This window comes from Bombus flavifrons, chromosome 2 (genome assembly GCF_040668555.2).
Source record: "Bombus flavifrons isolate JBK064 chromosome 2, iyBomFlav1_principal, whole genome shotgun sequence".
NCBI lineage: Eukaryota > Metazoa > Arthropoda > Insecta > Hymenoptera > Apidae > Bombus > Bombus flavifrons.
In genome coordinates, this window is record NC_138443.1 from 14109453 (window position 1) to 14134813 (window position 25361).

Sequence of the window (25361 nt, forward strand, 5' to 3'; positions counted from 1 at the left end):
TGGTTTCCACCCAGCACGTTACTACTTTTGTCTTATCAGTCTTCTCCTGTGCCCTGATAACGACTCCCTTGTCCCCAGATTCTTTCCTTCTTCCTCCGTCCTGACATTTCCCCCCTCGACTTATATCGCCTTTTCTCGCCTTTCTCGAGTTCGCTTTTTTCTTTTTCCCTACCCCGATCCGATCTTAATTTATCTACTTCATTTAAATCGATAGCCTTTCAGCTTTGATTGAATCCTCCAGGATCACTCGAACGGTTCTCTTTATTACGTGAAATCGCTTTAGAACGTTGGAGACTGTGCTACTCCGAGTTCAATTTATCGTGATGGATACTATGCGCGAAATTAAAGTTATTCCTTTGGGCAACGACCAAGTGAAAAATGTTTTAACACGGAATCAGCCAATTGCATAGGCGATAGACAATCTTTATTTTTGTATCTCTCTTTACGTTTAACTGATTTTATTTTGAGACTATAGCGATAGTACCTATATCGAATTGTTAAAATTCATTTCGCATTCTTTTCTCTTCTTTTTTTTTTGACATTTATAAACTTTCAGCTTCTTTTTCTAGAATTTGATTTTTTATAAATAGAATTCTGCGCAAGTGCGATATAAAAGCAGAAATATAAGAAATCTCGTGCTACGAGTTTCCTTAAGCAGCAGAATTATTTATTTTCGCACCACGAAATCCGGCGATACACTTGCTGCGAACGTACAAATGGCAAAAACAGGTGGTTACCTTGTCATGGCCAGCATTTCCCAGAAACCCGTCTCATTTCCTACGAAACATATTTTCCAATTCGAAGTCAGCGATATTCTTGTTCCTTGGTCCAATTGTTTCCTCATTTGTTGAGATCGGGCAGAGATAGCCATCTGCTGTTGCACCCGTAAGATTGCCTTTTATTTTGCGATTTCTCGCCAGCTCCTAGCCAACTCGTTCGAATATACACGTCAGAAGGAAAAAATAAAATATTTTTGAAGAACCTCGTTGTCGCTAATGTTTTCATCAGTCTAGAAGTCTTTATTAACACTGGTTTTATACTTATATCCTTGCAAAATTTCTTACTTTACTTCCAGAATGTTTTAGCAATAATACAAATATGGAAATACCCTCAAAATTTTCTAACCGTATTACGAAGTTTCTTCTCGTCTTTTGAACGAAATAAAATGCATATAAACCTATTACAGTTATTTATCCAATCTCTACAGTTGGAACTAAAATTAAATATATATAACAAATTATAAATTGCAAACTTCTGATTCAAATTCAAACTTAATATTTGGTATTCTTCGTACCAATGTCTTTATTCTTATTCTATTCGGTTTAATCGGATTCGATACGTAATAACTCGCTTCGACATCCAAAATCGTTAAACAAGCGTTGGGCAGCTAATTTTCTGTGTCTTAATCACGTTTAGTTCGTTACCATTTTCCAAGTTTCGCCATTTCTCGTGCGAAGTAGTCGTTATTTTACGCGGCCGGGCGTATGACGCGTCATTGTGCCCCGTTTTTCTCAGAGAGAAGCGAAAGTTCGCGTTACACGGTAGCGAGTACAAAGGCGATGAAATGTGTCCACCTTTATTTGCCGCGGCCGATGCCGGGAAATAGCGCGTTTTTCGTAGCAAGTCACGCATGAAGGTAACACGAGCTTTCGACGTCCCCCCTCGAGGACAGGTTCCGAGCTTTTTGTAGACATCCGAGCCTGAAATTGTATCCGACAGGTAAACAGTTGTACATAAAGCGGGCTGTCGTCGACTGTGTTGGTGTGCTTCGCGCGGGAGACCATTTTCGTTCGTGTTGGTGCGTGTGAGGTGCAAATAACGTTGCTTTGAAACTGCGCTGTCACAGGACAAACATTCTCCCTTTCCTTTTTTTTTTCTTTTCGTCCCTTTTTTTCTACCCCTTTCTCTCTCCTACATCTAGTGTCGTGTAAATAAGTGTTGGTGGAAGATAAAGAAGAAAAATCGAGCAAGCCAGACAAGTTGCTACACTTGTCGACGTTCTTTGTACGCGTGCGCGAGAACCTTCGTTTAAAACTACAAAGGGTAAAGAATTTGGATTTCGTTAAAGTTTGCAGTTTCGATATGCAAATGTTTAGAAATACTTGGGTACGTTATCGCAAAAGTATGCGAACACGTGCTCTTCTTTGAGGGGGTGTAATTTTATCGTAGATTTAGGGAAAAGAGGATTCACAGTTATACTGTTTTTGGTATACTATAAATGTTATGGCAGAAATTTAATTTTTGAAATTTAATATGCAGTAACAAAATTGACATTTTTTAGACAATTGTTCAGCTTGTGGAATTATTTTGTCGTATGAAAAGCTCTTTATTACCAGGTTGTTTAATTTTCTGAAGCTACATAAAGAAGACCGGTGACATTATCTTAAAACAAATACAAACAGAATATATTTATAATTTAATCTTGTTTACGATAACTGGTACAACTTCCTTTCGATTGATTCTACTTATTTGAATGTGAATTCTTATTATTCGAATAAGAAATTGTAGATAGCGAAAAGAAAAATGTGTGTTCATATTACGTGAACAATTTATCGATGATCTCAAGTAAATGAAGTTCTAAATAAGAATCGAATTAAAAAGATCTGAAAAGTTTCGGTCAATTGGTCAAATCAGTAAATAAAAGTTACAAATCGAAATCGAAGGAACTCGAACTTTCATTGCATTTGTCGAAGTTTCGCCAAGTTAGTCACAGCAAGGTAATGGAACTTAAACGATTAACAAAAATCGATTACAACAAGCAGGAAGTTTGCATTACTTGGTGGATCGTTTGTTCGCGATCGACGTGGTCGTTTCCTATTCGTTAGAATGGACTGGCTTGTAATCTTGTTTCTGAAACAACTTTTTCTTATCAAGTTAAGAGCAAAGACATTAAATTTAATAAAATTTTTTATCAATGACAACCTACATCGATGAGATGAAAATTGTCCCTAAGTTTAAGGGTTGAAATTATGCTGTTTTAATCCTTCGTGGATTAAACATAGTTTTTGTTTTTAATTCCGAGTAAACACAGTTTCTGTTTTTAATTATTGAACTTAAAGCGTTCTTAATTTTAACACGAGACCAATCGAGTGAAAATGATCTATTAACAAACTGGCGGTTGCTGCTTTCATTATAAATGCAATTATTCACAGCCTTTAGATCTCAAGGAAATCTTTCAATTTAGAACATTCTTTCTTTAATGAATATTTTAATTCTAATCTACTGTTAAATGCAAGTACATTATACAGTGGATTTTGTTAGATTTTATCGTTCTGACTAATCTTTCGTTACATTTTCATTGGAATTTTTTCGATATATTGGAAAGATAATTTTCAAAATATCGAATGATTCATCGAACGATTAGACTTTGAGAAACACAGTGTTTTCACACAATTGAAGAAAGAATAAGAATGCAAGGGATTAAACCGTGTCGATCAAGATCAGTTTACAGTACTCGATATCGTGAAGAAATTGAGAGTTACAAATCCGGGGAATGTTCTTTTATTTCTATCGTCGTAATACCGTGAAAACCGATTTGGCAACGTCTTTGCCTTGCCGTTTTGGCGATCGTCCACGATCGCCACATAAATAAGACGCGATATTATATCTCGTTTAACCACTTCCTACCAGGATTTCATTCGGGTAAACCGATTAGAACCACCAAATCAATTGATACATCTGCTGTAATAAAAGTTAGCATGAATTCTCACCTCGTTTCGTCAATTATCGTTCATAAAACGCGTATATCTGATACAATAATGAAATAACGAGGTAGAAAAAAGTTTATAATGTTAGTGACGTTCCTCGATCAATTTTTTTTTCTATTTTTTCAATACAATAAAGCCATTTAAAATTTTTGACGAAGCGAAAAGTGTTTCGATATTTAGATTAGTAAGTTTGCTAATGTGAAATTGGAAATCATTAATGGAGACTTGTTTTGATCTTTATGGTGCTGTTTCGATGACGTGCTTGCCGATGTTCGCAGAGAAAGGATTGACCTAGAAAATCACCTAATGAAATGTAATCAGACAAATCGGTAAATATCGTTCTGTTCATACAAAATATCTACGAACGGGAAATTAAGAGCAAAGAAAGCAGTCGATTTAGATCTTTCCTGATCTTCTTCAATTTTATTATTATTTTGAAATAAGCTTCTCAATGAAGTAGAAAAGCACGAACAAATATGTGCTCTTGATTGCTACTGCTATTTTGTTGTAAATAGCAGGTAATAAAGCTTTGCAATTATATTCCTTTGATTCTTTCTTTTTTAAAATGCTACTTCATTTTGAAATATTTCTCCTATCTTCTTTGTAACAAATTCGTTAAGAGAACACATATATAGTAATTAAAATGTGTAGACACATTGATATTTTCATTTTGGATATTTACAAATGTGTATTATAAGATTAACTGATAATTCATTTAATTCATTTAATTGAATGTTTGATCGTTGCTCCACATCTATTGATAACGAATCATCAAGGAGAGTTGTGCCATATGTTCAAAAAGCCGGAAATTAACCCCTAAACTGTAAAGGTGGGTGTTTCATGCCCGAGCTATTTCAACCGGATTGAGTTCCTCGCAATGTGGGAGGCAGGAAGCTTTTTTCCCCGCCTAAAAGGGGTTATTTGATAAAAATTTTATGATAACCCTAATTTAGGACGTTTGAAGATGTTACGTGAGTTTTTTTTTTATTTTTTAACAAGTATTTCCACTGAAAAACGTATCGGACATGAAAGACCAATGTTTACAGTTTGAGGATACCGTAAAAACTGTTTAAGGGTTAATTGTCAGAAACTGAAGATCAACGTCAAGCATGTTTTAATCTTATTCACTGATAAGTACAGTTACCTATGTGTTACACACAAGAATCAGTAAGAAAGAGAGAGAGAGAGAGAGAGAGAGAGAGAGAGAGAGAGAGAGAACAAATTAATATTAATATCAAAAATTAGTCGCAACATGAATAATGATTGGTATCGAAACATGTATTCCGAATAGTCGATCATTTAATTAATTAAAATCGTACGTACGCAATTTCGTGTATGTTAATTTACATGTGAATTTACATATCAATTTACATTTATTTATTTTTACATAGTAGATTGCGTCAATTGAATCACAAAGTAACAATGAAATTTCATATGTGTTGCGTTATTTCATCTCAAATTTACAATACTGTTTCATTAATTATTACAGTTCGTTACATCCAAAAGACCCGTAACATGTGTCATTACCATTTTAAGAGAGCATCCTAATTTTTCTCATTTAAGGTCGTCGATCAATAATCATTCCTCCATTATCCCTTTTAATTAAGCCGAACAAACAGCCAATACTCGAGTTACCGTTAATGAACACATGGCGATCGCAAAGAAAAAAGGGAAAAAAGAGCAGAGAAAAAAGAAAGCTAGGAACAACATCGAGGTACCGATAGCTGACCAGGGAAAATAGACTTTAGACCAACGTTCGAAAGATACACGAGATACGTCTGCTTTCGTCGTACTCGAGTGAAAAGGCAACCGACAAATTGTTAAGTCAATTTAATTGCGACCAGCTCGGTCTTTTCTATTTACAAACGCACAAGTACAGTGTTCACACACAGTGAGATTGAGCGAGAGAGAGAGAGAGAGAGAGAGAGAGAGAGAGAAAGAAAGAAACACGCGAAACGAATAGCTGATGCTCGACATAGAGAGGACAAATCCGCAAGTACACGCGGCAAACCGGGAGAAAACACGTTCGTCTCTCGCACGTGGATAGAACAGAGAGACGCAGTCTCGAAATTCAATCGAAATCAAAGGGACGAGGTTTATTGAAGCGTATGGGGAAAGCCCAGCGAGCTCTGATGATTCCTTGCGGTTGGAAAATGTTTCGCGTGGCGGATCGATCGATCCATCGATCTTATCATCGAAGGATTGCAATTTCGCCTTAGTTCACCTCTAGGGACGATGCGTGTTTCCTTCCTTATCGGTTTGTATTCCTGCGCGACGTGTTGCGAAACTCTCCAAGAATCGTTTCCCTGTGAAACTCCATCTTCTCGTCTCTCTCTGTTGTACGGGAAAGTATTACATTTGCGCAAGATCGTGACTTTGACGAGCGCCATTTCGCGTTTTCTCGTTTTGCTACGACTTTGTAAGATTTATGGACTCCGTATCGAGGGGTCTAAGGTGAATATCTAAGATGGTTAAGAAAGTTAAGGGTAATCTCGTCGATCTACGTAACGTTGAACTTTCCATTCTTCTATTTTTGGATGCAAAGTAAATTATAATTCTGCTGTTCGAAATCGTATGATTAATCAGAATGATTTTAAGGGGAAACCTGATATTTGTACGAATTTCTAGAAATACGAATAATAGATGCTCGTTACAATTAGCTTTACCAGTGTCGCAGATTAGCTCAGTTCGTTGTCCTGTGTTCAGTTCCAGGTTGTTTGAACTGCACGTCTAAGTAACAATGCCATGGAATTCATCTTGAGGCTCGCAGTACCTGTTCGTAGTCGCGCTAGGGAATTCCAAGGGCGTTGGTCAGACTTAATGGGCCTAATGGTGTTTCCCATGCGCCGTTATTAGTCGCGCCTCCACTGACAATTTAGTAGTTACTAACGTCACGATTATCAAAATTTATCGGTGTTTCGTTCGCTCGAATGCTCGACGTTGGTTTATAGTCCGTTCCTTTACGCTGTTACGTGCTTTCCTACACTATATGGCAAATGTTCGGAAAAGACATTTCCGACAAGCACTGAATCTCGTATTTAAGTGAAACTCTGATTATGATTAATTTTTATGATGCTGCTGTGTGCTTTACGGTAATTGTTTACCGGGGTGTATCTACGAGAAATTTTCTCATACTGTAGATTATATGTGATGAAAGAAGAAGGTGGAAATGCAAGGAATACTTAGGTGGTATTTATGAGAGAATTTAGATTCGGTAGACTTAAATAAAAATAGTAAGTGAAAATTTTAAAAGATGTTGAGGTATTTTATAAAGATACGTTGAGAATTTAATAGCCTCAGGGATACAGGCTGTATTTATATACTGTAACAATCAAACTGCTAAGATTAAAATTAAAGTAAATCTTATTACATACTGCTTGCAATGTAAAATAATCTATAGTAATTTCTGATGTTCGTGAAAAAGAGATCTATTCGACTGAGTTAGATCACTCATTAATATTAAGCTGTTAGTTGGGGGAAAACTAGGGGGAGTTAACTCGTATGAATTTGTTATTCTGGATATAATAATTTCTTTATTTAGGAATTTCCTACACTTTTACCGACCTAATTTACATTCATTTGCCATTAATAATTTCTCATTTTTTAATTATAAAATTGTTTGTTCCTTGTTAACGGATATTTACACTTACACACATTACTATTAAATTACGGATTAAGCATCCTTCATGGTAGATTCACTTTTGTCATAGATCTGTTTTACCTCAACTACTGAAGTTAATATATATCGATCATTCACATTATGAGTAACTCGATAGAAAATAGTGAAAATATGGCGCGGAGGCGAAGTAATCTTAAGCGAAAGACAGATGACGAATTTCGAAGCAACTTCAGTCAAGCGGAAACGTTGAATTCACTTGCTGCTTTCAGCAGAGTACAGAATGTACATAAGTTTCAAGACATCAGGCAGCAGCGAAGCGCCAAGAACTATCGTCATCAATTATACTTGTATAAAGTTGATACGTACTGGCATAAACTATCTCGATTGTAAATTACAGTTTCACGATGCTTTTCGTACTTACATTTATGTATTTACGCATTAGAAACGTTTCGTTATTGGACATTCTCTCCTATTCTCGAAGAAAATTATTAGATATGAGAAAGTTATTGGATATTTTCTCCTATTGTCGTGTTCATATAATTTTCGAATTTTTAATCGATACTTACGGCATTGTTATGATTCCAAAATATGTAGGCTGGCGGCTCTGGACTTAGGAGAACCACACACGTCAGATTGATCGTGCTACCTCGATTGATGTATAGGTCTGGTGCACCCAGGATTTCAGTTTTTGGTACTGAAAAATAAAGTGACAAAATTATTTTCAACTGTTAATTCTCGTATGATTGTTATATAGAGTTTCTTTATAAAAATATTATAAATACGATTAATTTTTCAATAATTCTCATTTTATTCAGAATCCGTTTAGTAGCTTTGTAAAATTCAAACGACAAACTAAACCCTACGAAATATCATGCTATTCAATATAAATCAGTAGCAATAACAGTTAAGGAAAGAATAATTTCTCTTTATATCCTTTATGGCAAAAATTCATGCCATTATTTCAAGCACAAAGTACTACAAAAATGAACAAAGAGTAAAATGGTTGCAGGTAAAAGCAAGACTCTTTCTTCCTCGAAAAGACGATACATTGGCTGTTAGTAGCGCAATCTTACTAGCGCAAAACACACGAATTATTTTTCCGGCGAACTTTTCCATCTCGTAATAATATCTCTTATTATCCTTAGTTCTTTTTAATGTCTGCTATAAGTTACATACTACATCCGTTTAACACGCAGGCTCGTACTTCTTTGACATTTTGTATTATGCTTAGCCATAATCCTTCATGAGTATCCAGGCTTTTGTCTATACGTCAAAACTTGCGTTCTACACCCCAGTTCACAACTACGGGAACGTGAGAAGCAGGATAAATTGCATCGTCATTCTTTAATCAGTTCATTCAACTAAGATTTAGAAGACATAGTTCTAACCTCCTTCTGACCTCAAGGAACTTTATCCCTGGCATTTTTCTCGGCAATATAGGTTAGCAGTAGAGAAGCACCAGTGTTTCGTTCAATGATATTAATTATGCTTTTTATACATCTAAAAATTATCTACGAGAGAAAGAATTTTCCCTATAAACATATGTATTGTTATCTTAAATACGGTAGAGCAATAGTATTTCTCTGAAGTCAAAATATTGCAAGCAACTGTATTTATGAGGTTCAGTATTTACCAATTTGTTAACGGACCATCTTGTACCTGTTTGTTATTTTACCGTTAAATTCGCCTATTCAATGAACCAGCTTAGCTTTTCTGGTTGACGAGAAACGAAATGAGCCGTTTGAGACGTTATTTATCGTGCCAGAAACTGCTAGCTGCACGAACGCCGCGGTATTTATGGTCAATTCGGTTTCCGAATTTTTTGTATCCTTCTCGTTGAACTAAAAGAGCCATGCGGCTAACTTGGCCCTTGTATCCGGTCCGAAAGAGCACTTTGAGGTGGCTCATACAGAATATCCGTTCTCGCGTACTGTCGTGTACTGTCAAAGAGAAAAAGAGACCCGGAAAGAGTGATCTGTGTGGCTAGTGCAAGCGTGACAAAGACGGTATATAGGAAAATAGAATGTAAAGGGAAAGAGAGAGATCGAGGAAGGAGAAAAGGTTCAACGGACGATTACAACCTGGCTATTAGTAAGAAAGGAAGGGAGTCGATCAAGATTTGAAGGGGAAGAATATTTCGATCAGGATGAACGAATTTAAACTGTTGTGTAAAAGCGGTGCGTATACAATGTGCACGTGTGGGCGAATATTGCCAGAGAAAGATAGGAAACTGAAGAGAGGTCACTGGGTATAGATCGATGTGAATATTTTCCAGACGGTCTCCTCTTGGAGGATTGACCGAAATAACCGGGCACCGTACTTTACGGCTTTGTGCACCAGATGATACCAGAGACGACATTTATATCTCTGGCGATAACCTTTCGCTCTGCTTTCTTGCTTTGATCGGTACTGCGTCCTTTTGCTTGTGTTTCGAATACGTCCCAACCCTTAGCTTTGTTTCTCGTCTTCGCCCACCTATTTCTTCGTAAGTACTAGGAAACCTGCTGGTCTCGTACAAAATACGATGATTTACGTGGATTATCAACGAAACGATTAAGAAATATTAGTAAAAGTTATTCGTAGAAGTTTCAGGGAAATAACGAATTAATGATTATACTGACACTTACAATTTGTACACCCTGTACATACGTATGTACGTCCGTCACGATAGGAACATGAACAACAACAATAATACGTTGCGTTGATTCGATGGAAATCGTTTTTGTCGCAACAAATTCTCCTTATAAATGTTTTTACGCGTCCATTTTACTTGAAACACAGGACTATTATTCCTGGTCCATGGTTCTCGCTATTCTAGAGAGGCTCTGGCATCATTCTTCAAACATGTCACCCAGTGCTCGCACGTAATTTGGTAATTTCCTCTTTCGTAAATGGACCCTTCACTAGGATGTGCTGCTTTGTCGAATTGCTCCTTGAGGTAAAAGTTCGCTTGATATTCGCTTGTAATTGCATTCGCTTCGTTTTTAAGAACATTCATATGTTAAATATTCTTTTACTTTTGTTAGAATGACTTATTGCGTACAACAAATTAAAATTAGAGGGAAAAAGTATGATCAATGCTATTCTACTGATATTTTGGTTTTGGTGTTATTCGGTGATTAAAAGTTTTTTTTTAATATAAAACAGGAACGACCTATTCGATCTAAAGATATGCTCCTGTTAGTAATAGATAACAATTGCACGGAGTTTTGTGAACAAGTTAATGACACATCTAGTGTTTAAAATACGATAATCCATACTTTCGAAATCAGTATCTATCTCAAGGAGGATTGAGTTTAATATTTTTAGTGTAAATACCCGTCAAGAGAAACCCATAACCAGATCTAATGAAAAGACAATTTTGATATTTAAATCATTGGATTTTAAAATTGTTCTCATCTGTAAAAGCAGAAATATGATGTATCGTGTCCTTTGCCTGTGATCTTCATATAAGAGAAATTTGATAAGCTACAGCCAGTGTTCCTCCCTTTCCATTCTTCTGCTTTGTTGTAATTTCACATTCTATCTAGAGATTTTCTCTAAGTTGAACTTTTACTCAATATACCCACGAGGAGATCGTTTATCTGGTTTATAACAAAAACTGGACACGTTCATCGTGATTTAAAGAGAATACCTTTGAATCGAACATTGTTCGACATTGTACGTCGTTTTTATCGTCGAGAGATTCGCTCGTTTCTCTTTTCTGTTTTGTCATCGTTTAAGCTTTCGTATTGCAAAAGGAAATCGAACCAGCATTTGCACACGTTGAAACGCACAGAAGTTATTTGTATTCCAGGATAGTTTGAAATATTATATTTCTACAATAACGATACGTTGCTCGAAACAATTCAATAATTACTTATTCCATAAAGAAAATTATTTAAACACAGTGATAAATAATTTTTTATAAACTTAAGAAATAATACGTTTTAAACATTTCGTTTGCGTACCTTATTATAGTTAGTAGCTATTTATCGAGTATATACATATCTACTTATAATAAATAATGATGATTTAAATTACAAAGTAGTCGCCGTATAACTAGAGAACGTGTATCTATGCAAATTCGTATTTTTGTGAGCAGAACTTAAAAAATCAAACTTCAGCAAACATTTGTTTCATCCACTAAATATTATGACTACTAGTATACTTCGGTTATTTTTTATATATACTTGCATATTATTTGAATTTTTATGTATTTTTGTAGCTCTTCAATTTCCATATAAATGCATAAACATCCGTACAAAGATCCTCGGTACTCATTCACATTAATGTGATCACGTTGCAATATTCTACCAACGATCCTAACGCTAATTTGTTACAACACAAAATGCCGATCATAGGTTGCACAGCTATTATAAAAGTTTCGACTCGTAAAAGAACTCCAAGAATACTGATGTAAAACGAACATCTCGAATGGTTAGCTCGATTCTCAGAATCAATGCGAGCTGCCCGAAATTCCTTCGACCGTGTACAATTATTCCATTCATCCGTCTAGAATTTCTCAATTATTCTTCATTATCGAGGATACGCTCGGATTCGGAAAAGGAATAAGGCCGAAAGTAAAAAAAAGAAAGAAGAGAAAATTATAGATAAAGGTTTTTCTACTTGATTTTTGCCCCCTACCCGTTTCTCGCTGGCTGATTCTCACTCTCGTCCGGTCCGGTTGACTCGCGTCCTATTTCGGTTACAGATTTTTCTCTCCTTTCATTTTTGCTCGGCATTTTCCTCTACGAGATGATCGAGGCCATGGCAAAAGCCGAGCACCGCCGCCTATAGGTCGATCGATATCAGGAATATACGCGAAGCGCTTTAACGTAGGTTAACCGCAGATGAAAGCAGAACTGGCTGGACGACGACGCCGCGGCGTCCGCGCGGACTCAAATCACGTATTGGCTCTCCAATACGGTTTCAACCTTGTACTTTCCAAAAGGTGTGCCCACATCCCGTCCAAATTCTAATTAGTGACCACGAGTGCTTTCAGTGGAGCGAACTGTACGTCTGATCTCTCTGATCTGTCCCTTAACTTGTTAGAAAGCTGAAACACCTAGGAACTTATTGGTGGCCGGCAAGTTTTCCATGTCAAAGGAGCTTTTTATGAGCTAGCACGTTATTATTGTTCATGGAAATTCATCAGTTTGCATGGTTTTGTTGTTCCTGTTTGAGGAGTATGACAAAGATAAATATAGTTATCCTCTTGAAATAACGTAAAGATAATTTCAAGAAAATGAGTAGGATTGAACGAAAAGTATAATTATATTCAGATTGCGGTTGTTCGTGAAGATGTATATTTTTATACAAATATTACAGATTCATTTTATCTTTCAAGTATTATAATGTACATGCAAAACTTTGGATATTTTGTATATCTAATTATTTCTAATTAAATGTTCTTCCATCCTTAGAAAAGATCTCAAGTGTGAGCAAAATTTAAAAGAATTTCCATGATTTCCATGATGTTGAAGGTCTTTCCGTTTATTGAAATGAGAAGAAAATTACTCAAGTTTGAGTAAAAGAGAAAGAATTCTTACCTGTACGATTTCCTGTCTTAATCTTGCGTTTAAAGACTTTTTGAAACGTTAAGTCTTTTTGTTGGTTGAAACGAGAGTAAGACTGAGGTATAAAAATTCGAGGACCGTAAATGGGTTAAATTTTCCATAAATACATAAACATAGGGAATTTCTTCAATTGTCGTTTGAATTTCAAGTGAACAAGAGTATCCTTTTTTATGCTTCACTAATATTTATCCTCGAGGTAACATCAAACGAATATTTAACAGTACGTAGGTAAATAAAATTTGTATTCAGCTATAAGTATCAATCCTCGCATTATTAAAATGAAATAGGATACAGGATGAAACGATAGTTGGCCGTCCACAGATCGTCCGTTTCTAAATTAATTTCCTGAAACAAGATAAGGGAAGAGGAGCAGATTGTCGATCAAAAAACTTTGAACGTTGCTCGATCGATTTATCGTCCGTTCTGTATCCTTGATCCCCGGTATCGTACGATGGAACGCTTTTGTACTTACGGCTGCTATTTGTTGAGGAGTCCACATAGCGTACTTGCACGTTTCGTTGTTGACACTCGACCTAAATAAAGCACTGTTCACAATGACGCGATACCTATATCCTTGTTTCGCGCGAACACCCTTTCTGGCTGTCACGTGGTAGAAAGACCGGACATGGTCAGTGACAGAGACAAAGCGATAAGCATAGAAGAAGAGGGAACGAGAGGGATAGATCGAATCGTAGCAATTGACGATTGTCCAATTGACGATTGTCCTTTGGACTAGACGGTAAATTGCGTTAGACGATTCTCAAACGATGTACATGCCTGCCCCGAATACGGTCATTCGTTCGAAATACAGGCTGATTTCCAACGAAATAGAAACTCGAGATATACGACCGAGAAGGACTTCGGAAAATATGGCGTTCGAAGCTAAATAAGCGAAGCAATCACAGGCAAAGGAGGCTTTTTTCCTGATGCAACCTGTGGATGTTTGTACGACCATTTTGAGAACTTGCGGATGTGATGGATAATTCTTCGGAGTGATTTGTAGTACATGTGTCGCGCTATCAGGTTAATCGAATAAAAAGACCATTTACGGAAGATACTTGCTGCTGTTTAATTATTTATCTGGTATTATATTAATTTTGTCTATCTAAAACGGTTATAGTAGCGTTATCTAATATATATTATATTATCATCATACACGTTAAATTCATATCGAGTCTGTTTTATCAACTAAACGATAGGTATCTACAATCACGCAGGATCTCTGCAAGTGATGCAATTAATCAAAGTAATTAATTTCGCCATGTTATGCTGCACCGTTTTTTTTTTCATTTTTTTGATCTGTAAATTGCTTATTGTGCTTATTATTTCGCATGTTTGCCGTTTGTCGTTACCTTTATCGGAATCAAAACTCTGGAATTTCGTTTGATTAATTGTTTTTGGCGGTTTATTTTGTACACGAACGGGCTATTTGAAATTGCTATTTAACATTTTAACGAGACTCGTTTCCACAAAGGTATCAGTTGCAAAAGGAAATAGGAATTTTAAACGGCAATAATTGAAGCATAAAAAGACGTGAAATATAAAACGCAAGAAAGAGAGTAACGTAAGAAAAGAATTTTAAATGAACATGATCATGAATTCTATAACGAATACTTTATCAATTTTAAAGTCAAAGAACTTTTTCAACAGTAGTTTTGCTTGTATTTTTGAACAACATTCGGGCAAGTAGTGATATGACACTAATGTGTACCAATTGTTTTACTCTTTTTCACTCTACTTTATTTTGTACTCATTTTCATATCGTCGGTATCTACGATTTATTTTCGTACCGAAACATTCTCATTTCTAGTGTTTCCCTTCTTTTCGCGAATCGATCATCGACCTTACACGTGTGGTTATATCTCATTGTAAAAATGCTATCGTAAAAAGCCTGAGAATGATCTTATAATTTGAAATTATTTGGAATGTTCATACTTTATTTTATTTTACTCAGTATTTCTTTTATGAACTTACAATTTATAATATCATCAATTCACTTATAGCTCTGATAAGTAAAATCTAATCAAATAATCGATAAATATTTTCCTCCAAAATTTACATAAAATTCAAATAATACCCATAGTAATCGATGATAGAATTCTATTAAATTCAAAAGAAATTGTAACTGTGCGATCACGAGTTCATAAAACGAACTTCTAAAACCGGTGGAACACGATTTCTCAGAAGAACAGGATGCTCGTTCGACTATGTCTAATACGAAAACTTTCGGCATCTCCGATGCGATTCATAGGACGAAATCGCTTTAAAATACTTCTTGGGAATATCGCGGCAACCAAAGTAGGAAACATTCGTGACAACTCGGTATGAATAAAATTTATTAGTCGAGGTGTTTTCACAACATGACGCTGGATTTTCTTTTCCGAACATTTGGAACATAGTTGGAACTCCGTTTCGATTTGATAAAAGTGGGTCAGCGAGATTTCCTCTTTCTACAGAGGGTGGAACGACGTGGTTTGGACAAAAACGCAGGATGTAAATCGCTATTCTTCCTTCTCTTTGCTTCTGTCGATTCGAGTGACATCCCTGAACTGACAAATCAGTTCGCGAAGTCGTGAGTTTACATTCGAGAATTGCGAACGTTCGTTTACTGGTAGCGAAGCATTGCACGCGAGCAGGTGGAACAGCATCGAAAAGAACGACGTCAGTCGGTTGGCCGTGGCGTGAACGGAATGTAAACCGGACCGTTTTCGATTTCTCTCCTCACCCTTTGTTTGCGTTTGCGGTCTGGTGGATAAAGCGGCGAAAAAGGAGCGAATTTTCGCATCTTTTTCACCATTCCCACCGAACTTCTCTGTCATTTGTGTTTATTTCTCTTGGTACCTCCCCTTAAAACTATCGAGTGGTTAATTTTCTCTTATTTACGGTTCATTTTGTGTTGCGAGTTCCGTGTGTGACTGTTAGAATAAAGGTAGGCTTTTTTTTTTTTAATTTGGAGTAATTTGGAGCATCGAGGATTTTAACAATGTAGAATTTATCGATAGTTCATAAATAAAGAACACAGTTGGATTAATTTTATGTAAACTAATCGTAATTTCTGGAGCTTAGAAACCAGTTAGATTGTGTATGGAACACGCATTTATAAATTTATTGAATTTATTTATGATAATCTGCTTCTGATCGTGGTAAGTAGAAAGAGATAAAGTTTTTTAATTGTTGAATTTATAGATCCCGAGAAATGTACATTTTTCTCTAACATTGTTAGAAACTAGTCACGATACGAGTATATTGATGTAAAATTTGAAATTAAAATAACGTGCACTTGTTATTCCATGAATTGCACTTTAAATTAAGAAACAATCCCTTCCATTCATTTTTTAAATAATACATCTAATTAATCAATCCATTAGTATCACTATAAACGTGATTCTTCAGTTGCACTAATTAATTCTAATACATAGTCATCCTAGAATTATTATATTGTTTCTCTTTCATCCCCAAGAGATCACATTGCATCGTCACGAACAGTTTCTTAACTTCTCGAGTGTGCTTTACTATACCAGATTATACACTGATTTCACGAGAGGACGTAAAATTTCATTTGACGAGAAGTATTCCGAAGTCAGAGATATTTGACTCTGATAAATATTACGACTGTAAATTCGACAAACTTTTCAGTTCGTTTTCCAGATAAGACCCTTTAAAAGAAGGATACTCGTACAGAGGTAGGTTTCGTTCGGTATTGGTTCTCGCGTGAATCGAATACGGAAAAGGGGTAGTTTCGAGTCATGTAGCTGGAGAAAACGGTCGAAGAACTTTCGAAACTTTTTTATACGTCAACTTTTCCCGTTTCGGCGTGTCATTTGCACGGGCTACCTTTTTTCATTCGTTACCAAAAACAGAGAATGCAGCCGCGGGGAAGGAAACAAATTTCGTTTTCCAACGAAATCGGGACCAGAGATGGAATGGCTCGATACTCGATACGCTTCGCGATCAACCGCTGGAAAGTATCGATTTTGCGAAGGACCATTGGTCAATATTTCGAATAAGCAAACGCGAATTAGTTCTACGAAGTTCAGTGTAGATTTACATCATAATTCTTCGTTGAAAAACTACTGTTTTATTGTTTGCTTTTTCGGTCCTGTGCCACTCGGGTATTTTTAATTAAATCCTATTACTCAGAATGGAGAAACGTGCTTTAATTAAAGAAAACGCAGCAAACGTTTATAGGATGTTGTAGAACGCGTGAACATTATTTTATGGGCACGGAAGCAACGAAATATCGCATAAACATATGTACATATTTGTCTTATATTAACCTGTTTTAAAATTACAAGTAGTCTTGTATCTTCGCAATTCTTTTTCGAGATTACTCTGTACAATTTCTTTATCCTTTTCCTGATTTTACTGTTTTTCAATGAATTTAATTAAAATACATGTTTGAAATATTTCATTAAAAAATCCTCGTTCTAGGATCATTAATAAAATTATAAAAGTTACACGGTTAATATTTCGTACGTTACGTATATTTTATGAATTTCTTTGTTCCATTGATAAAAATACTAAGAATACATTTTCTAATGGACTTCGGTGATTTTTCACGTTGTCATGCATACAACGAGAGTCATTAAACTACCGTGGAAAATCGTCTGTAGCTCCGAGACAGGGTCAGAGTACCAACAAACAGACTGAAGGTTTATCCGAACTTTTGGTATATTCGCTTCACCCGTGAGAATATGCACACGTGTTTTGAAATACCCCGTAGGCTTGTAAAACAAGCAACGAAACGTTCTCCTTTTTGGAGGAAGAGGTAACGGAAGGTTTTTATAAAATCCGCAATGTTAAGCGCGGTTGGAAAAGAAGAATGATGTCTCTTACCATATCGCAACTACGTTAAACAATACTTTGTTTTCCGATTTATTTCCAATCACGCGTTAAACCGCTATCTATATATGACGTATATATAACGTTGATCACATCTATCTCCCGAAGATTATAGCACAATCATCGGGTTTATCGTCGTTTCTTCTTAAACGATTCTAAAGAGCCTTGTTATCGCTCAGAATCGTTTGCAGTAAAGTTCGGCGGCCATAACTGGCTTTTACTATCATCCTAAGCAACGAGGAGAATCTTGAACTATGAAACTCGTCGAAGTGAGCGATAGGTATACACGGTGTCTCGAAATATGTGCAACTTACTCCAGGAATTGGATGTGCTTCTAAAAGCAATAAAGAAAGTTCACGTAAACGTACGAATATATTTGTGCTATTTCGTGAAACATAATCAATTCTATGTTCTTTGATACACAATAAAAGTCTATAGGATTATATAGTTTGCGAGAAAAGAGGAAGTGAGCCGAATCTACGCGATTATTGAGATAATTGTAAATCGTTTAAGAATTATCATCTCGTTTTAAATATCAGATTAAGGTATTAAGAGAGAGAACATTACATAAATGGAGAATTTATATATTCAACTTAAATTGTCATTATTTTGTCATAAAATATCATTTTTACATCCCTTGCGTTTTTTCATCGTTATTTTAGCAGTTTTAACATTCGTATCATTAATCCTTCTATTGCATTTGTTCTCATTTGGTTTTAATTCAAATTTTAAATGAATTTCTTGAAGATTTTCATTTAACTCGCTTGACATTTTCTCAATGAGGTTAGAGAGATCGTGGAGAACAACGTGTAATTGTTAATTCATCATGCACCAGTCTCCTATAAAGAATGTTCGAAAATTTCAGGAGCATTGCGTTGTGTAAATAGAAAATTCTGATTGATTAATTGTTTTCTCAAATCAATTTGTGTCAATTATCACGTCTTATATAAGATCAGAAGGTCTCCTGATACTTGTGGACAGAAGTGTACGCTTATACGAACTTTTTTCATTGTTTTCAGCTACACAATCGATAATTCCTGAAGTAAGCCCAACATATTACGGGATACCTTGTATAGCTACGCCAATAGAACGACAAATTGAGTCATTCCATAACTTCGTGTGGTTTTTATCAGCAGGCCTCGCGCTACGTTCACTCGGTTTATCCCGCTAGCTAGCTCGCGCGGCCATTCATATCTCGTCCAACTTCTTATTACTTTTCCCTGGGAAATTTATCACATTCGTCGTGTTCCTGACTATCGTTCGCTTCGTTTCCTCCGCTCCTCCCCACCTCTTTGATCCCAAAAACACGCAAACAACCAGGAAATCCGGGCCTACGAACTTTGATCTCGATATTAACTTTATTCGTCACGAACCCGTGACTCCCATCCTTCTACACCATAAAACGTTTCGCTTGAGAAAATATTTGCTCGTACTTTTCGACCACCGCGAGGCAAAATATCTCTTTCTCGACGGGTGGTTCCGTCCTGTAAAATTTACACGCGTGTACGTTACCGTGCAAGAGATCTGTTTTATTTCTTGCGCGATGGTTTTAACTTAGAAAATACACGAGAATAACTTTCGCCAACATGTATACGCGTACGAGACGAGGGATGAACGAATAATTAACACGTTCTTCGACGAAGCGTAGTGTTAACTTGATCAGCAACGTTTTGTTTGCAATTTGTTTTTCCCATGTTCTGAATTTTTACTTTCACGATGTTTATAACTGTAGCATTCTGATTTTTAGCACTGCGTATACAGGTACCGAGTGCGTATTTTCTGGTCGACTAGTTCAATTAGTATGAAATTATTCCTATAAAAATAAGATTCTTTAAGAGCCTTTATAAAACACAATTACAACTAATGTTTCCAACACAAGTCCTGCGAGAGTTATCATCAGTTCAAACATAGTCGACATTAGAAACGTAGAATTATAAAAGTTGCAATCTAACTTACTTGATTTAACATTTTGTCGTATAAGCCGTTTCAGCAGAAATCAATCGCGTAAATACGTCGCCAGCATTCACAGTATAATTTATGGATAGCCAGCCATCCAATAGGTCTGTGACCATCTTCTGTCCCATCAGCGTATTACACACTCTGTTTAGTCGAAATCATCGGTATCAGAAAATTCACTTATCCGATAGGTGTCGAGTCTCGTTTCCGATAATCGATATTTCTGTCGTATTTCTCTGTACAATCCTTGCAGCGAAAGTTGTGAACGTCCGAGAATCTCTTTCGATATTTCGTGAAAGGCTAGAGACACGATCGGTCGTTTTACGTTCGAAAGACGATTTGGTTCTCGGTGGTTCGAGGCAGGGTTCGAGCATCCGCGCTTTCAAGGCGACAGCTCCCCACGGTCGACGGTTTTTCGCTTGGACGGCCAGAATTTTCAGCGCGGAGGGACACATCCTAGACGCTCCGCGGAGCGCGAACGATCGCGATGAAACGAAATTATATAGCCGCGTCGATATTCTCGAGCGTGCACACCGGAGCGTGGTACGAGGTCTCGTGAAAACGCTAGGTGAAAATAGGTCTCGCAAACGTTTTTGTTCCTCCCGCCCTGTTAAATGTCCCTTGCTCGTTAAAAATAACATTCAAGCTTTGGCGCATTTCTGTACGGTGCGATGTGCCTAGTAAAAAATACTCGACGAATCATCCCAGAATGCAAAATTGTGCTGGTCTTACCAAAGCTTCAGCAAATAAATTTCGCACGGGCTCATAGGAAGATATTCGAATACACGCGTAACTTTATATTCAACATGTCATATACGTTATACAAAACGTTTTTTATGCCATACGATACAATATGATTATCATGTTCATATTGGTAAAGTTTGAAACAAATCCGAAAGTGTATACGGACGTTACGAGATATTTACCGCAAACATATGCATTTTACAAAAATTATAGAAAAATTTATTGAAAAAAGAGTCACGTTCATTTGCTTGGCTATTTAAAGTGACGAAGGCGACCGAAGTCTCGGACCTGGACATTTTGAAATTTGCTGGGCCACTGACTGAAACCTGCCATCAATGGTTCGATGTCGAATGTTTAGATTATCGGACCACCGCGAATACCAACACGGGTCCTCGAGAGAAGTTTCCACGTTTTATCGCCTACAATGTGATGGGACAAGACTATAGAATGTAGCGAAGAATAACATTTCCTATACGGATGTGTATATGAATCGTTATATTAAAGAATAAACGAACTTATACAATTAAATTGTATAAATTAAGAGTAATTTTACAAATTCTTTAGCAACGTCGGAGTGATCGTAAAGGTCTTTTGCTTCTATTTTTTTGCTTATATCATCCTTGCAGATAGATTTATTAGAATCTGATCGTAGACATTACGAACAGAAGAATATAATTATGTATTTGAATCCCTAAAAACTAAAAAGACTTTGAAAAAAGAAAACTATTTTAGTTTTTAACATTATGAAACTGCGATCGTACGATATTTCCTAAAAAATACGGTGCCTTGTTTGTACATAAATTGCCCAGAGAGTGCGACATGGTCGCTAAAATAACTTTAGTTTAACCGGTGCACACGAGTCAGCCGAAAAGCCATCGACATCCGAATCCGCAAAAATTTCACGAATTTTATGTTGCGCTAGATATGTCCACGCTTCCTTTGTACCACATTTCGACGGTGTCAAAACGAGTGCAGCGGCAATAGAAAATAACAATTTCGTATCCACGATTCCTGCAGTCATAAAGCAATATGTCCAAGTTTTTCCAGACAGTCATGATATAACCCGTGAACAAAAGTTGTTGGATCCGTCGCGTGGATGATTTTAAAAATGAAGTTTCACCACGTTGAAGAATATTTCTGAACGACACAGTCGTCCTAAATTCACAGCAACGTCTACTGGAAAAGTTAACGTACGCCATTTGCTGCTGAAAGCCTGGTCATCATTTTCCTCTGATTCTGAAGTGACTCGTCGTTACTTCACCTCCCTATGCTTAACTCTCTTTCTTCGCCCGTTACGTTCTCACACGTTACATTTTCGTTTATAGCTGTTTTCTCTTTCGACCATACCGCATCCAGCGGTTGTAAGTCGTACAGTTTGCTTTCTGAGGGGAGCTATGACCCGAAGTTTACCGTAAAACCTCTAAGTTTTCCGTCGAATGGCTAACCCTCGTCTCGTCGAGCGCTCAACGAAACTTGAACCGTGTTTTGACCTTCGACCAGCAACGAAGATGTTTCCGAGAGGGAAAACTACGTTAGGCTTACGAGGGCTTGGATAAACCGAGGGTAGTACGTATGTAGTTTATACAGAACGATTTGTTCCTATTCTATTTGTATGCAATAGGATACCTTAAAGGTAATATGCCGTGTTTGTCATTTCCGAAGGTGTAGAAATATTTTTATAAGAAAGAAGATTTGTATATTCAAGAAAGAGAGAGCGAGGGATGATTATAAGAAGACACTTGTAAAAGACTATTTCTTAAGTGAAATTTAAGGGTAATTTTAATTAGAAGAATAAAGTTTTAAATGGCAAGGTAACATGTAAATTTACAATATTTCCTACAGCATAAGTTTAATTTAATGTATTTTAATTTTATGTTTCTCTATGGCAAAAATGTGTCGAAGTGTTCGGTGACTTATGGTTGGCAGTGTATACGTATATATATTCTTGAACCTCTATTTCATTCGATAGGATCTTCCAATATGAATATATGTGTTCTTGAACCTCTATTTCATTTCTATAGGATCAGCCAATATTACGTATGATATAATATTCTTGAACTTCTATTTCGTTTCATTTATTACTATCTCCTTCAACGATCAGCTAAATTTGGAATTCTGATAAAAAGAATGACTCGAAGTAATCCGCTTCTTTTGATATCGCACAGTAGCAGAAGCAGAAGAGTTATTTTTCTTTCAAATATCAGGATTTCATCTCTAATCGAGCTTTCATAACTTCCAGAACAACAAACAGGTCTAGATTATAAGTTTTCCACTCTACGGTATAACTCTCTGTTCGTTCTCGTATTTCTATACGTACTTGTATCCACGCCACAAATTTCTCAGAAACCGTGCGTTTTGGACGAAGCAGTAATAAAGAGAAAATATATTATTAAAATAGTAAGTATGGTGAAGGATAAAAAAAAAAGTAACAAGAGATCTCTTTCTAGAGAATGGGCTTCCTCTTGAGTCAAAAGCTCCGGTGTCGCATATGGAAATAGAAGAAGATCCCCTATATAGGGAGAGCGGTTTTCAGGAAATTGAAATTTGCTCGTCCTGCTTTTATCGAATCAGAAGATTGAATGTAGCCTCAATTTTGAAAGGGCATGATACGTAATCTTTGTTCGTGAAATATACGAAGATGTGTCGTTTCAGTAGAACTTCCTTTGATGAATATTTATATAGATAAACAATCTTTTACAGGTAATTATTAAGTTATATCGTATTTCTCTGAAGGAGAATTAATAATTACTTCTGTGTAAGATCTATTTTGCCGTGTGTACACGATTGAACAATGTTTTGTTTTATTATCCTCTATAAATGGATTAACTTTTTTCCCAATTATTCCAAGGTTTTCATCGATTTATTAAAAAGTTGCAATACGTTAAAGAGATTCCTGCAGTTAATAAGAGCAATATTTCTATAATATTCCACAAAATGTAATATCGAGAGACGTACGAACTTGTTACGTAACCGAATATCATTTTTTTCGCCCACACTGATAATTAAACTCGCACGTTAAAACACTTGTTAATTTAAATACAATTAATCCGATCTATTAGATGCCAGGAAAAGAAAGCAGAGCGTTCAACTATCGATAAAGTGTGTCAGATGAGCTGAATTTTTCATCCCTTTGGAAGTTTCATAAAGTTCGAAACATTCGGAGAATACGAGCGAGTACTTTCTCTATTTCCCTGCTCCTTTAATTTGCCCGTTTACTACCGGAGAATCGGACGATTTTATCGATCCTCGGTGTCCTCTTTGAGCACGGGAAAGTCTCATCGAGATAGTAATTTCAGTTTCAAATTGAAACCAGCCGCGATTTATTAAAATTATTGTGGCCTCCGGTAAAGTTTGCGATGAATCTTCAAATGGCTACAAACAGCCGTGCATTTGCTTTATACTCGAGCACCTTTTCCTCGGCTGTTCTCAACGTAACGTTTTACGTCAAGTTCTTTTCCTCTTCTTGAAAATTACGAATGTGAGTATGCAGGATATTCCTGTAATTATGGTACCACATAGATGATTATTGTGCGTCAAAGAATAAGTCGAAAATATCGAATAACGTGTTTGTCCTATGACGCTTCGATTTCGAGAAACTCGAACCTGAAAATTTGCCAATTATTTTTTACTTATTTTCGCCTATAGAATAATCTACTGCTAATTATTCCGCACGTTTTCTAGCCGATGATTTTAGTCGAAATTTTCAAATTCGATTTCATCGAGAACCAAGCGTCATAACAAAAGCTTTATTGTATATTATCAATCTATTTTTTCACGTAGAATCACCCCTTTGTCAATTGTAAACCTTGTACATATGGGACACTCTGTGCATGTATATATACAATATACCAGAATTCAATTTTATTTATATTAGAGCAACAGACAAACTTTTTCATAGTCTTTTTCAAGCTTCTCTCGAAACAAAAATATTCTCGCGGCCGATAGATTCAACAGTATGTTGGACAAGCAAACAAAGAGACCACAAGAGAAGGACAAAGAGAGAGAGAAAGAGAGAGAGAAAGCAGAGAACAGAGTAGACACATATGTATATCTGCTATGCAATACAGAGGAGTTCAATCAAAAGTAAACGAAAAGGGAAAGAGTATATCGTCGGTTGGCTGGCGCGCGGCCTTTTTCCAGTTTTAAAACGACGACTCTTTGAGACCTGGACGACACGTATAGAGAGATGCTCCTGTCGCAAAATGCCCGAGGGGCAGTTACGTGGGTGCATACCTAATCAGAGAGACGTCCTGCAGAATGTTTGAAAGCTTGGAATCTCGTGATTCTTCCCATCGCGTGCCAAGACATTCGCGTACTTTTGTTGGGCATATTCCTAAAGGACAACGCAAACTGTCATTCTACGAGCATACTCGTTCTGCTATGCCGGACCCCTTGCAATTCAACACGAGAGGAAGGCCTTCTGTTGCATGAAAGTATTAATTTTCCAGACGCGGGAGCATTCACATTCGTGTGCATCGGTCAAAAGTTTCAGCTACCGGTTGGAAAGTTTCTGAATGGAAAATTAATGATCGTGTAGTTCGCGAAGTGATCGTGTAAAGTTTATGATTCAGGCGAAACACGATCGGGTAATTATAACGGCAATTAAGCATTTAAGCATCATTGTATTATAAAATAAAGTTATATTAGCTATACAAATTAATGTGATTAGACATAGTAGCGAAGTGTTCGCATTACGTGTATACAGGAAATTGCTAGCTGTTCAAAACTGTCAGGTCATATTTTTCACGCGAGGATACTGGGATAATACGCGCGTTAAAAGGACGTCGTATATGCTAATGCTTTATACACTGGTGGTGTGCCGATTTCACTTGGCCCGTAACAAGCCTGAAGAGCCGCACAGGAGAAAAGGAACGCGCGGTTAGAAACGGGGAAGAATGTCTAACGACTAGAAGATGAGCAAGTCCGCTGATAAGA

At 36.5% G+C, this 25361-nt stretch overlaps 1 protein-coding gene across 5 annotated transcripts in view; it reads right to left on the reverse strand.

Annotated features, from left to right (window-relative positions):
* The window catches only part of LOC138190003 (neurotrimin), a 493943-nt gene that overhangs the window by 19174 nt on the left and 449408 nt on the right, over nt 1-25361 (reverse strand). For all 5 annotated transcript variants that reach the window (XM_069132408.1, XM_069132407.1, XM_069132406.1 and 2 more), the window contains one exon: nt 7893-8020. In XM_069132408.1, the coding sequence (XP_068988509.1) occupies nt 7893-8020 (128 nt within the window). The remainder of the gene's footprint in view (nt 1-7892; nt 8021-25361) is intronic.